The sequence below is a fragment of the Lygodium microphyllum genome, chromosome 17 (assembly GCF_053477565.2).
Source record: "Lygodium microphyllum isolate KBCC chromosome 17, Lygodium_microphyllum_v1.1.10, whole genome shotgun sequence".
Lineage (NCBI taxonomy): Eukaryota > Viridiplantae > Streptophyta > Polypodiopsida > Schizaeales > Lygodiaceae > Lygodium > Lygodium microphyllum.
In genome coordinates, this window is record NC_141151.1 from 81,773,844 (window position 1) to 81,786,842 (window position 12,999).

Consider the following 12,999-nt stretch of genomic DNA (forward strand, 5'->3'; position numbering starts at 1 on the left):
TTAAATTTATTACTTTCTCCATTTCTTGCCTCATGATTTGTAGCTTTGTGCAAATCATGATTTATATATTTAAATACATGGGTCCATTAAAGGTATGAGAGGTCTTCCCAAGTCTATTTGATCCAAGGGAGACTATCCATTCTTGAGCTTTACAACTGAAGGTTTTATACCTTGTCCATTTGGGTGAAGTATGGAATACCTCTTCCATTGCCGAATGTGTTATCTCATCCTCAGAGGCATCCTCCATGTATGCATTGGTTCTAACTAGAGTGGTTTCATTCTTTGGATTGTTTGGGATGTCTAATGCCTTTTTATTACTTTTCATAAAATTTGCAAAATTGAATGATATAGTTCAGTTCAATGATGCATCTGAAGCTTGTGCAATGTCCATGTACAAAAATCACTTGAAGGATTTGAAGTATTTGTAGTTATTGTTTATTGTTTGCTAGTTAATATTTTACTATTTTCACACACACACACACACACACACACACACACACACACACACACACACACACACACACACACACACACACACACACACACACACACACACACACACACACACACACACACACACACACACACACACACACACACACACACACACACACACACACACACACACACACACACACACACACACACACACACACACACACACACACACACACACACACACACACACACACACACACACACACACACACACACACACACACACACACACACACACACACACACACACACACACACACACACACACACACACACACACACACACACACACACACACACACACACACACACACACACACACACACACACACACACACACACACACACACACACACACACACACACACACACACACACACACACACACACACACACACACACACACACACACACACACACACAGAGGAACCTCCACATGTGTTTAGTACACCCTTGTTATTGTCCAAAGTATTGTGTTTTGAAAAAGGGGAAGACCTAGCATATCCTAAAACAAGTATGAAACTAACCTCAAAATATCTAGTTATGAGTAAACGAGTGTGAATAGGGTTCTAAAGTATCCAACTTCAAGAGTGCTAGTGTGAAAGTGATTTCATTGAACCAATTTAATTAGTTCAAGCTTAGCCAAGTGTGAAGATAGACACTTTAATTCAAAAGTTAAGATTTATCATAAACCTTATCAACTAAGCTATCTTTTGTAGTAGCCCATGACCATTTTTGAATGGAAAAAGTTAGTGTAATATGAGTATGACTTTGATTCATTACAATAATACACTCCAACTTTGACATTTGGATTTGAGGTAGCAAGAGCTCTCTAATAAACCATGCCATACAAACCGAAATTTCCATATCTTTCTTTCTCTTTGTCTTTGAAAAAAAACCAAGCACATCTTAAGCTTTGGCAACTACCCCAACACTAATACAAATGACATAATTCATCCATTGCACATCTTTCTATAAGATGATCAACAAACACCTAGATGGACATGATCCATGACAATCCTTTGGATTAAGGTCGTGTAGAGATGAGAATAAAGTAAAGAGTAAGAAAGTAAGAAGTAAAATGAGGTAGTGAACAAAAAACATTTGGACCTTGTTTTATTTTCATAATTCCACGTGTCTTTTCAAATGTATAGTTTTCAAAACTTCATAAAATCTAGATGAAATAAAATGAAAAAAAAGAATGATTGGCCAAACTTCATTCATTTATTTTTAAAGATTTGAATTAAAGTCTTGAAGTAGCCATTTGCTTCACACTTCCTATGATATCTCGAACCATATAGCATGGTTTCTTAGCATTTCAAGATTTGTGTTGAGCTCTCTTGATTGCTCTTTTGGTTACAACTACAACTAGATGATAATTGGCTACTTGGTGTTGAGTTTTTTCTATTTTTCCATATCTTAATTCCATCTTTTGTGAAACCACATTAACGAGAGGTTAGTGTCAATTGGAGTTTGCCCCTATGGCCAATCCTCTTCTAAAACCCACACTTTCCAAATGCAAATTTTCAAATCCTCGCATAGACCATATTGCAAAGCTCCCTTCATGCACAAAATGAGGAGCACGGAATTCTATAATGTGTTGAAGTGAATGTTGAACATATACATTATGTTCTTTACTAGTCGATAAATCACATATCTTATGGAAGAATCAAATTGATGCACCATATATTCACTTACAACATTGGATCACCATGTATCTTCTACAAAGCTATAAAATTTAAAAGCCACATATACAAATTTCTAAGCATCACCTTGTTCAAATTTCATCTTTTGAAGTGGTGAAAACAAGCTATTCACATTGATATATAGTTTTGCCACCGCCAATTTTGTCTTACCCTAATTGGATGAATCGAGAACTACTACATGCGAATTCTTCAACCCTTCATAGTTCTCTAGTTTTCAAGCCTTAACATTCGTAAGCTTGTATATGTAAGAGGAAAGTAAGTTAGAAGCCTTGGAGCTTGCAAGGGACATTCTCTATTTGGCTTGGCCTAAAATTTGACTTTTCCACCATATCATGCAATCTAAGCAAGGATGAACAACTTCTTCTACTTTTGCACATATCTCTCTACCATTGATTGTGGTTGCACTCTTCAAGAAAAAAGTATATATACTCATACAAAATATTTTCTACAGTCCTAACAAATGCATGTAGGGTGCAGAAGTGCATTCATGTCAAGCATTTTAAATATTGGGTTCTAACACATATCTTCATGATCACAAGTTGGCATGACTATCGCTAAATGAGTTCTATTTAGCTTCCGCATTGTTTGTATTCTTCTTTTCCTTTTTCCTCTCGCTTATGCAGCACAAACATTGGTTTTTTGTGTTTGATTCATTTCAAATGCCAAACATACACTTCATTTTATAGGTCCCTTCTTGCAAGGTGCCATTTAACTTGTACTTGTCCACATCCTTCAAATAGTAGGCTCTCACCTCGCTCACTTTCATTAATTGTGATTGTAATTTGAAGTGTGCCTTGACATTCTTCAATTTACATATATTAGAAAATCTAACCATAGTACTTTGAACCTCACAAACATCCAAGAGAAAGTTGTTTGTCTTCTAGAAAGATAATGTATATGCATCTCTTATTCCCTCTTTGAATGTATGTTGAATATTTAGAAATATAGCTACACCAATAAAATCAAATCCCTTGACATTGAGACAGTGTTTGGCTTCATTTACATGTGATGGCTTGGGTAAATGTATCAATCTATTTCTTTTCATCGCACATTAAAATCCTTTAACCATCTTATTATAGATCATTGAGTATGTGCATGAACTTAGATTGATCTTCTATCCTTAGTGGTGAAGTGGTTTGTGACGTCTAATAAGCACTTCTTCCTTACCACATCTTCTTGCACACACTTTATCACCCATATCTTTAATTCCTACGAAAAAGTGGGATGTTTTCTAGGGAATATTCATCTTAGTAGGACAAACATCACCACCACTATAATCCAAAAATTATCATAGTCATATAATCATGAATGATTGCTCTAGATATAAATAAAATAGAAACGATCAAACCTAAGTAGGATTAGATAAAGAACTAGCACATTAAACAAAGATAATTTCGTTTTTGTAGAGGCTAAATCAAATTTGCTGAATCAAGTTTGTTAATTATTCTTATTTAAGTTTTCATTTGTTAAGTGTGCCTACTCTTACAAAGAAGCTAAATCTTTTTAGCCCTTATATTTTCACCCAAAAGCTAAGTTTTACTTTCTTTCCCTTCACCCTTTTTTTGTGCATTTAATCTAGGGCGTTCTTGGTATGACATTGGTGTATTGTAAAATAGTAGAGTGACTAATTTTTAGTGAAAAATGGGTCTTAGTTCTTTTGAATTTGAATATTAAACATCCCATTTTAAAAGTTTAAGTTTTTAAAATAGTTTTGCTATATGAGTTAAATCCAATTGATTACACTTGCATTGGACAATGTGTAAATGTGCAAATAATTCAACATTTCATTGTTGGAAATTATTATTTTTTACAGATCCATTTAACTTTTAAAAAAATCACATTGTTTTATTAATATCAATTGCACAATGGGAACATTATAGGGGGACTAGTTTGATATTTACAACCTTAGTTGGTTACCTGTTGGTTATTATCATAAGGTTCTTAGAGTATCATGAATACTACAATATGATGGGCTATAAGATAAGTTATGGCAATTTATTGTGACTATCTCTTGAAGAGTGTAACTACAATGAAGGCCACATAGAGGATTGAAGATTAGGCAAATGGAGTGGATGCATTAGGTAGGAAGAACGAATGTGTTAGGCTTTGATACCCAATGAAGAAAGCTAAAGGGCCGGGGGTTATGCACAAAGTTAGAAGAGAAATCAATAAGGTAACATTGCATTGCTTGGTGACTCTTTAAATAAGCAAATAAGTACAACTAGTACATTTTAATTTGATGCTTTGGGTGTGCCACCTCATCCTTATCCATCCACATATATATCGATCCTTCTACACTTTTGCACCTTGTTCATATCGGCCTCTCCATTTTCTATAAGACACCACACACATAGACAATTACAACAAGATCCATTTTAATACGCGCTTTGCATGCTCGGAATGCTAGGCCTCTTCACGGCAGCTTTGTCGTCACTGCCTCGAAGCGGCGAGCAAAGTTTTTGCTCAACAATCCATTTCTCATCTTTCTCTCTCCTCTTTTTCCTCTTCGTTTCTATTTTTTTAAATTACTCTCTCTCTCTCTTCCCCCAAATTTCCTATGTCTAATTTTCTCTCTTTCTCTGTGTGTGTGTGTGTGTGTACCTTCTATTTTAGTTTATTTTTTCTCCTCTCATGGTTCTCTCTCTCTCTCCCCTCTCTTTTCCTTCTCTCTTTCTCCTCTATTTTTTATTCTCTCTCTCTCTCTCTCTCTCTCTCTCTCTTTCTCTTTAAATTTTATCTTTCCTCTCTCTATAATTCTACAGAAAGATGGATTACTTTAACATGGATGTGAAACACAATTGAATTAACACAGAGTTTATTGAGTAGTTGCACCGATTTATGGTGCTAGTTGGGATTGTTAGGCATCTTCTCTAGAACATGAAACCCTAGGCCCTTTGTAAACCATGAAACATGTTTGCAATCATAATGTAACGTGTCCACTCCAAAACATGAAGCCATATGCCATTTCCAAATCATGAAACACTTTTAACTACATATTGCTAGGGGCTCCTCCCCCAAACATGCAACCTGAGCACTTTCTAAACCATAACCCTAGGCCCTTTCCAAATCATGAGACACTTTTTACTACCATATTTATTGCTAGGGCTCCTCTCCCAAACATGAAACCTAAGCGCTTTCCAAACCATGAAGCACTTTTTGCAATCATGTGGCAAGGAAGGATCTTAGCTTTGATTATAACAAGGGTTTGCTATGTTGAGGAAGCAAGGAACATTAGAGGCATGAAAGCATAGGCCTGGTGCAAAGCATGAAACACTTTTGCAACCATATTGCTCCTCGCCATATTGTTTGTTAGGCGTCCTCTTGAGGACATGAAAGAATCTTAGCTTTGATTATAAACAAGGGTCTACTACTTTAAGGAAGCAAGGAACATTAGCTTGAGGGATGATAACTTACACACGTTGGGTTCCAAAAAGCTTTACCCTCATTGGAAGTATTGTATGATGCTTTATCCTAATCAACCCCCAACCCCCATTTTGCGTTTTGGGATTTTCTCCTTTGATGATCTCAATGTCCTTTTCTTGCTGATTAAGAGGTTAAATCAAACTTTATAATTTAATAAGAAAAAATAATAATTTGACCCATGATCTTATTTTATTTTGTATTTCTCTTTTTGCTGATTAAGAGGTTAAATCAAATTTTCTAATTGACAAATTTTTGACCCCATGATCTTCCCTTGCAAGAGCAACATGCCCTGCACAGCACCCCACCACAGGCACTGTTTCATCATAAGTGGTACTTCAAATCTCTTTCTGTGTTTGCAGGGTTACCACTTCTTCTACACAGCTGCAAAACTGACACTCCCTTACATTTCACTTGCTTCCCTTCCTTTCAGCATCAGCAGCTCAATCATATATTCAGCAACAGCTCACTCTATGTAAGATTGATCAATTCCTGTTCAGCTTCTTGCCCAATGGCAATTCTAAGGCTTCCCTTCCACATTCAACAGCAGCTCAATTCCTGTTCTTAAGCCTCTCAGTCAATGACAATTCTTATGCTTCCCTTCCAATTCAGCAGCAGCTCAATTCCTGTATGATTGATCAGTCTCTCCTTTTCTCTACTAGCTTGATTGCCATATGATTGATCGATTGCTTTTCTTCTGCTACCATTTAGCAGCTTTAATGGCTGCTTGAAAACACACGCTGAAACTGCCCCTCCAACTCTTCATTCCAAAGCACTTTCAGGTGAGAAGTACGCAGGCATGAGATTGTTTACTCAGAAACAATGTGTTTGAAAGTTTGTTTGTCATAAACTGCATGCACAATCTTGGACAGTGGATGCAGTTCGAATCATGAAATTTGTCATTAAGTTGCCATACTGCTTGAGTGAGATGGAGACTATACCATAGCCGGCCTGTTTTGGATAAAGACATGATTCCCAGCATCATATATTTCCACACATCTTCAACAAGTTGCTATACTGCTTGACTGAGATGCAGACTATGTTATAGCCTGTTTTGGATGATGACATGATTCCTAGCATCATATATTTCCACACATCTTCAGTACAATACCTGATGCTTTGAGCTGCAGGGGACTCAACAATGCGACCATCAACACTTGTTGTGACCAAGAGCACAGGGGAGACATTTCGGCTTCATGCAAAAGCATGGGCAAACTGGAGGCAACAAGCCAAAAAGGCTGTGGTGACTGTGGCAATCCTTATGTCAATAGCCCTACTCTATCAAGCTTGGACATCCTATATGTCATCTTCAGCTGTTTGGCTGCTTCCTTCCTTTATGTCAAGTTCTCCTTGGTCTGCATTGAAGGCTCAACCTCAGAGACCACCAGATGTTGTTGCAGAGAAAGTGCCAACTGTAGAAGTCGAGGGTACAGTACGAGCTACTCCTCAAAATGGAGGACAGCATAATGCAGAATCCCCTGCAAAGCTGCCCTTGGAAGAAGATAAGGTCCTTCATTATGTGCAGCCACCCTCTGTCATACTAAAGAATGTGACTGATCTGGTGATCTCTCAAGCCCAACAAGACACTCCAGTGAAGACAAGTATGCTTGATTTTGCATCAGGGGATCCGCCTGCGTTAGCTCCCTCACCACAAACGGTGACTCCATCTTTAATCTTGTCACTCCATGTGAGAGCAATTGATAGTCTTTTATCTCCCCATCAAGCCCCCATAGCTCCACCGGATCCAGAGCACAAAGGGAATGAGAGCTTGACACATGTAAATTTGAATTTCCCACAGGAGGTGGAGGAGAAGAACCAAATGCATGACACCAATCAAACAGACATAGCCAATTCAAACTCATCCTCAGCTCCGGTAATTGCGCTAGTCAGCTCACATGATTCAAGCTCAACAAATGAAGCTGGTTTCAAGGTAAATGGGATTTTACACACAAGCAGTGACATGCTTATTCAAAGATTACTTCAGTGCTTTCTTAAGAGGTGCAGTTGTGCAGCAGGGATCCAAATGGCAGCTTTCAGATTTGGAGGTTGAGCTTTGTTCCACCAAGAAGGCTGTTGCCAATGAGCCCCCTTTGAATACTACAGTGAACTCTGATCAGTTATATGGACCTATCTATCACAATGTTTCTCAGTTTAAGAAGTAAGCAAGATTTCCAGTGTCAAGCCTTTCACATTATCTAAAGATAGGTTAATGCAACCCCTCCAGTTAGATCTAGACCATTCACAATGCTTGCATACATTAGAGGCTATTACAAATTTTCGTCATTTGCATGACATTCTGAAACAGAGAAATAAACCGCTTTACTTAGTCATTATACGTGTTACATATACACTATACACTATACACATTCTAATTTGAATATTGCATCTGATTAGACTGAAAAATTTGTGCAATTGCTGCAGGAGCTATGAGCTTATGGAGAAGATGTTTAAAGTTTATGTTTATAAAGAGGGCAAGGAACCTCTGGTTCATACAGGACCAACAGTTGGCATTTATGCATCCGAAGGGCTCTTCATCCGCGAAATGGAGCGCAACAAGCAATTTGTTGTAGAAGATGCCCAGAAGGCTCATGCCTTCTTCTTGCCTTACAGTGTGGCAAACATGGTGACAGAGCTGTATGTGCCCAACTCACACACCATGCTGCCCTTGGCCACCTTCATCAAGGAGTATGTGGAGCTCATTGCAGCCAAGCACCCATTCTGGAACAGAACCAAGGGTGGAGATCATTTTTATGTTTCATGCCATGACTGGGTAAGTGGTGTTAATTCTATTCAATATGCTGAATATGGGCATTGCCTGTTTTAGAAACCAAATTATTACTGCAACCCAGTTTTGTTTCATGCCATGACTGGGTAAGTGGGGTTTCTATTCAATTGGCATGATCTGGATATTGCCATCTTAGGGACCAAATTATTGCTACATCTCCATTTTCATGTTTCATGCCATGACTGGGTAAATTGTGTTTCTATTCAATTTGCATAATTTGGGGTATTGCCTATTCAAGAGGTCAAATTATTACTGCAAGTGAGTTTTGATGTGTGTGGTGCAACAATCTTCTGAGAAGTTGGTGGGAAAGCCATGTTTGCTTTCGTACAAAACCTGCAACATTTTTGCTCTTAATAGGCGTATGGGTATACATATCTGGATGTGTCAGGATGCATAAATGCCATATATGTATGCATGTATGAATGGATGAAAGATGAGAGAGCGCATGGTGGGTGGGTGTGTGTGTGTGTGTAGGGAGAGAGATATGCATGTATCAATGGATGAATGAGAAGAGAGGATACGGTCTATTCTATGCTGAAAAGGATCACAGAACTGGTAGAGATGAATGTTGAGAGAGCATATGGTCTGTTCTATGCTGAAAAGGAACAGAGGATCACCATCATGTGAGTAATTATGTGTAAATGGTTATGTAAGCATGTGCAGCCATAATTATCTAATTAATTGGTCGTGAAATTGGGGTGAATGTGATGAATCGATGTGTAACTGGTTATGTAAAATCATCAGATTAATCGACTGTGTGATTGGGGATGAAGGGTAGGGCAACAGCCAGAGACCATGGAGAGCTGTGGAACAACACCATGGAGGTGGTGTGCAATGCAGACATCACAGATGGGTTCATCCCGGGCAGGGACTCTTCCCTCCCGGAGTTCTACATGCATTCCCAGCAGCTCCCATCAAACCCTAACATGGGAGGGGCCCCTGGCCCGGACAAAAGAAATGGGACCCTGGCCTTCTTCGCTGGCCAGATGCATGGCCGCGTCCGCCCGCAGCTCCTCGCCCATTGGGAGTACCCCAAGGGTGGCCCGGACATGCAGATCTTTGGTGTCCTTCCCCGCCATGAGGCCCGGCGCCGCTCGTACGACGAGCGCATGAAGTCTAGCAAGTAAATAAAAACACTTCCCCGCATGTGAATTCACTCTTGCATTTTTTTTTCGTTTCTTTTCTTTTCTTTTTTGAGAGGAAAGCGGTAAATAGATGTTTTGAGTGACAAAAGAGATGTGCCAAAAATTTAATGTGTACTAGCTTTGAGTATTAGCGGCTTGAGACTTTTTAGAAGTTAAGGCCAAAACATAGGAGGCCAAGGTTAAGGCCATATATACATACGCTGTGATTATAGGAGGAGCATTGCCATGTGATAGTTTTTCATTTTTCTCTTATGGTCAATTTTGAGTGTCCAAGGAAGGGAATAATCAAGCCTTTGAGAAAATAAAAAACAATAGAAAATTAAAAAAACAAGAACGAAAATGACCTTAAACCTACAAGTTTACTAGAGTGATTTTTCTATACAAAAGAATGGGCTAGATCCCCCAAACCATCACCATGGCATACGCCTTTAGGAGCAATGCTAAGCAAAGTTTTTTTGGGTGGTCTGACCTGCCTACCTGACCTAGGACAACTGGACTAGGAACTCCTACTAGGCGAGGAATCCTATAGCTTAGTCAACTTGAATTTATATATTTTTCATGTTTGCACATTCTTTATTCTTCAGTAAGTCTTACTATTATGATGTGTAAAAAGGAAAGAGCTGAGCATATTGTGACCCCAGGAGAACAAGTTTTTAGCCTCAAGTCCATTCTCAATACCCAATAACCTACTATACTTGGGGAAGAATATAAGTCAAATTGAATTAGTATCAAATTAAAATGTTTTATTTCTAAAGCATTATAATGAATTTGAAGCATTTCTTCAGTGTAATGTTAAACTTGTGATTTAATAGTGTTATACTTTTTAATCGATAGTTGATTAACATTTCAATGATTGGGGGGGGGGGGGGGGGGGGTTCACATACTAACCTCGTAAAGGTATGCTCTTTTTTCTTACACCCATCACAAATTGGCTCCTCAACAATAATTCTTACATTCTCTTTGGAGGATTTGGTATGCTACTAATATGTGTTATACATTCATGCATGAATGCCCATTGATTTGGTAGATTTTTTAAAATGAAAATGGTAATTTTATTAAAGTATGTAAAAGTGGGTTACAACGAAGCTAGGGGCTCAACCCATTTGCCTATGGGACAAAATGTCTCAAAGAACATGCTTATTTACATTAGTTCTACATTAGTATTCGATTAAGCAGGCTCCAGAGTGGGTGATTATGATAACAACAACAATAATAAGGCTCCAGAGTGGGTGATTATGATAACAACAACAATAATAATGCAGATAATAATGGTAACAATAATGATAATAATATATTATATAATATATGCGTGAGTTATAATAACGGGAGCAATAATAATAATTCTGACTAATTGATAACTTATACTTGTTTATTATTATTATTAGTATAGTTTAACCTTGTGATTAAATTTGTTAATACTTAAATTAATATCCATTGTCGGCTGGACTGCTGGTGGCCGGCTGGCGGGGCAAATCAAATTACATGTACGTATGCAACAGGTACTGCATCTGCGCGGCGGGGTACGAGGTGAACAGCCCTCGGATCGTGGAGGCGATGGAGAAGGGGTGCGTGCCGGTGATCATCGCGGACGGCTTCGCGCTGCCCTTCGCCCACGTGCTGGACTGGTCGGCCTTCTCGGTGGTGGTCCCGGAGGCGCACATCCCGGCTCTCCGCTCCATCCTCCTAGCCATCCCCGACCGCCGCTACCGCTCCATGCAGCGCCGCCTCCGCCACGTCCTCCGCCACTTCTCCTGGCACGCGCCCCCCCAGCCCTTCGACACCTTCCACATGATCCTCCACTCCGTCTGGACCACCCGCCTCGGCCTGCTGCACCTCCCGCCCCCGCCCACTTAATCATCCATCCATCCGGCCACTTGATCATTCATCAATCGACAATTATCCATCCATCCATCCATCCATCAAATGGGCGGTTCCATTCGTTACCCTTAAACATCATTCGTGCCGGCCACCTACCCAGCCACCCCTCATGGCACCTTCCATCCCCACCCCATCAATCCCAAGACTGAATGACTTCCCCGTCCACTTAATTCAGCCCCGTCCATCGATCAAGCCCCTGCAACTTTCTCTTCATTGCAGAATTAGTGAAAATGGATTACCATCAGTAACGACGTAGTCACAGCTCATTCGTGGAAAACACCCAGCTCTCCTCGGCAGTAGAGGCAAATTGAATGGAGAATCCAGGAAGCTTCGGCATCTCTTGAGAGCCATTGTCTTAGAAGCATATCTAGGGCGACTAGGAATGCTCTTTGGATGGGAAAGATAAAGAATGCAAGAGGCTTTCCTCTGAACAGCCACATGGTCATGTGAAGGAATTTTGGCATCTCCCTTATGAGGAATTAATGCTACCATAAGATAGCGTATACATTATTAAGAGGGGACTACAAATTGTTACCTCAATTAAAAGTGCCACACCATTGACCCATTATGGCACCCCTTCTATAACGTGCAAGGATCCCTAGTCCCATCTAACATACATAATGCTTTTCTTTACAAGGATCCTTGGTCCAATCCAACAAACTCAATGCTCTTTTGCACCTCTTACACCCAACTAGTGACATTGGTCTTATACAACACATTTAAAGGAAAAAAATTTAGAGCATGGAATATGACTATCCATGTGCCAAAACCTTGAGTACAATTTACATTCTCTCACACTTTAGACCCATCATTTTGTTACACCAAATGAACTTAGAGAACAATTAATGTCTCAAAGCTTTTAAACCCATGTGTTTGTACACCATCTACTCAATAAAGTTACCATCTTCAACCTTCATTATGTTCTCATAAATATCTAGACACCCATACATAAATCATTGGCCAAATACTTACATCTTCAACATCTTCCTATCCAAGATTCATTACTTGTTTAAGATGGACCAACCACTCAACACACTCCATCATCTTCCTATCTAACATACATTACTTGCTCAAGGTTCATCTTAGATACATAACGAGCATTGTTTTCTTGACATGGTTTATTCTTATGAAATATCTTACGTGTTCAATATATTCAAGACCGATTTTGATATAAACATGAGATTGCAATCCATGAAGATGTTCACATACTCCCAACAAGAATGTTGTATGTGAAGTTTCATCAACATTTGATATTTTTAAAATTGTAAGTGAGCACTCATTAACCAATGATATGTTAATGATACTTCACACACACACACACACACACACACACACACACACACACACACACACACACACACACACACACACACACACACACACACACACACACACACACACACACACACACACACACACACACACACACACACACACACACACACACACACACACACACACACACACACACACACACACACACACACACACACACACACACACACACACACACACACACACACACACACACACACACACACACACACACACACACACACACACACAC

General features: G+C 39.4%; 1 protein-coding gene across 3 annotated transcripts; it reads left to right on the top strand.

Annotated features, from left to right (window-relative positions):
• Positions 1–5,929: 5,929 nt before the first annotated feature.
• Positions 5,930–12,586, top strand: LOC148022096 (putative glycosyltransferase At5g25310). 3 transcript variants are annotated; one of them, XM_087697728.1, is made up of 6 exons: positions 5,931–7,281; positions 7,423–7,554; positions 7,640–7,782; positions 8,046–8,394; positions 9,183–9,532; positions 11,054–11,549. In XM_087697728.1, exons 1-6 carry the CDS (start codon positions 6,766–6,768, stop codon positions 11,406–11,408), a joined length of 1,845 nt encoding a protein of 614 aa, XP_087553854.1. In that variant the 5' UTR covers positions 5,931–6,765; the 3' UTR covers positions 11,409–11,549. The 3 variants fall into 3 exon arrangements, with proteins under 3 accessions (XP_087553856.1, XP_087553854.1, XP_087553853.1); XM_087697727.1 differs by having other exon boundaries at positions 5,932–6,406; positions 6,755–7,554; XM_087697730.1 differs by lacking the exon at positions 9,183–9,532 and having other exon boundaries at positions 5,930–7,554; positions 11,054–12,586.
• The last annotated feature ends 413 nt before the right edge of the window (positions 12,587–12,999 follow it).

Bases quoted from the DNA above. Each gene is read 5' to 3' on its own strand.
- LOC148022096 (XM_087697727.1), top strand. From the start codon at position 6,766: ATGCGACCATCAACACTTGTTGTGACCAAGAGCACAGGGGAGACATTT. The intron at 7,783-8,045 runs GTAAGCAAGATT...CAATTGCTGCAG, and splicing joins AATGTTTCTCAGTTTAAGAA to GAGCTATGAGCTTATGGAGA. The intron at 9,533-11,053 runs GTAAATAAAAAC...CGTATGCAACAG, and splicing joins GAGCGCATGAAGTCTAGCAA to GTACTGCATCTGCGCGGCGG.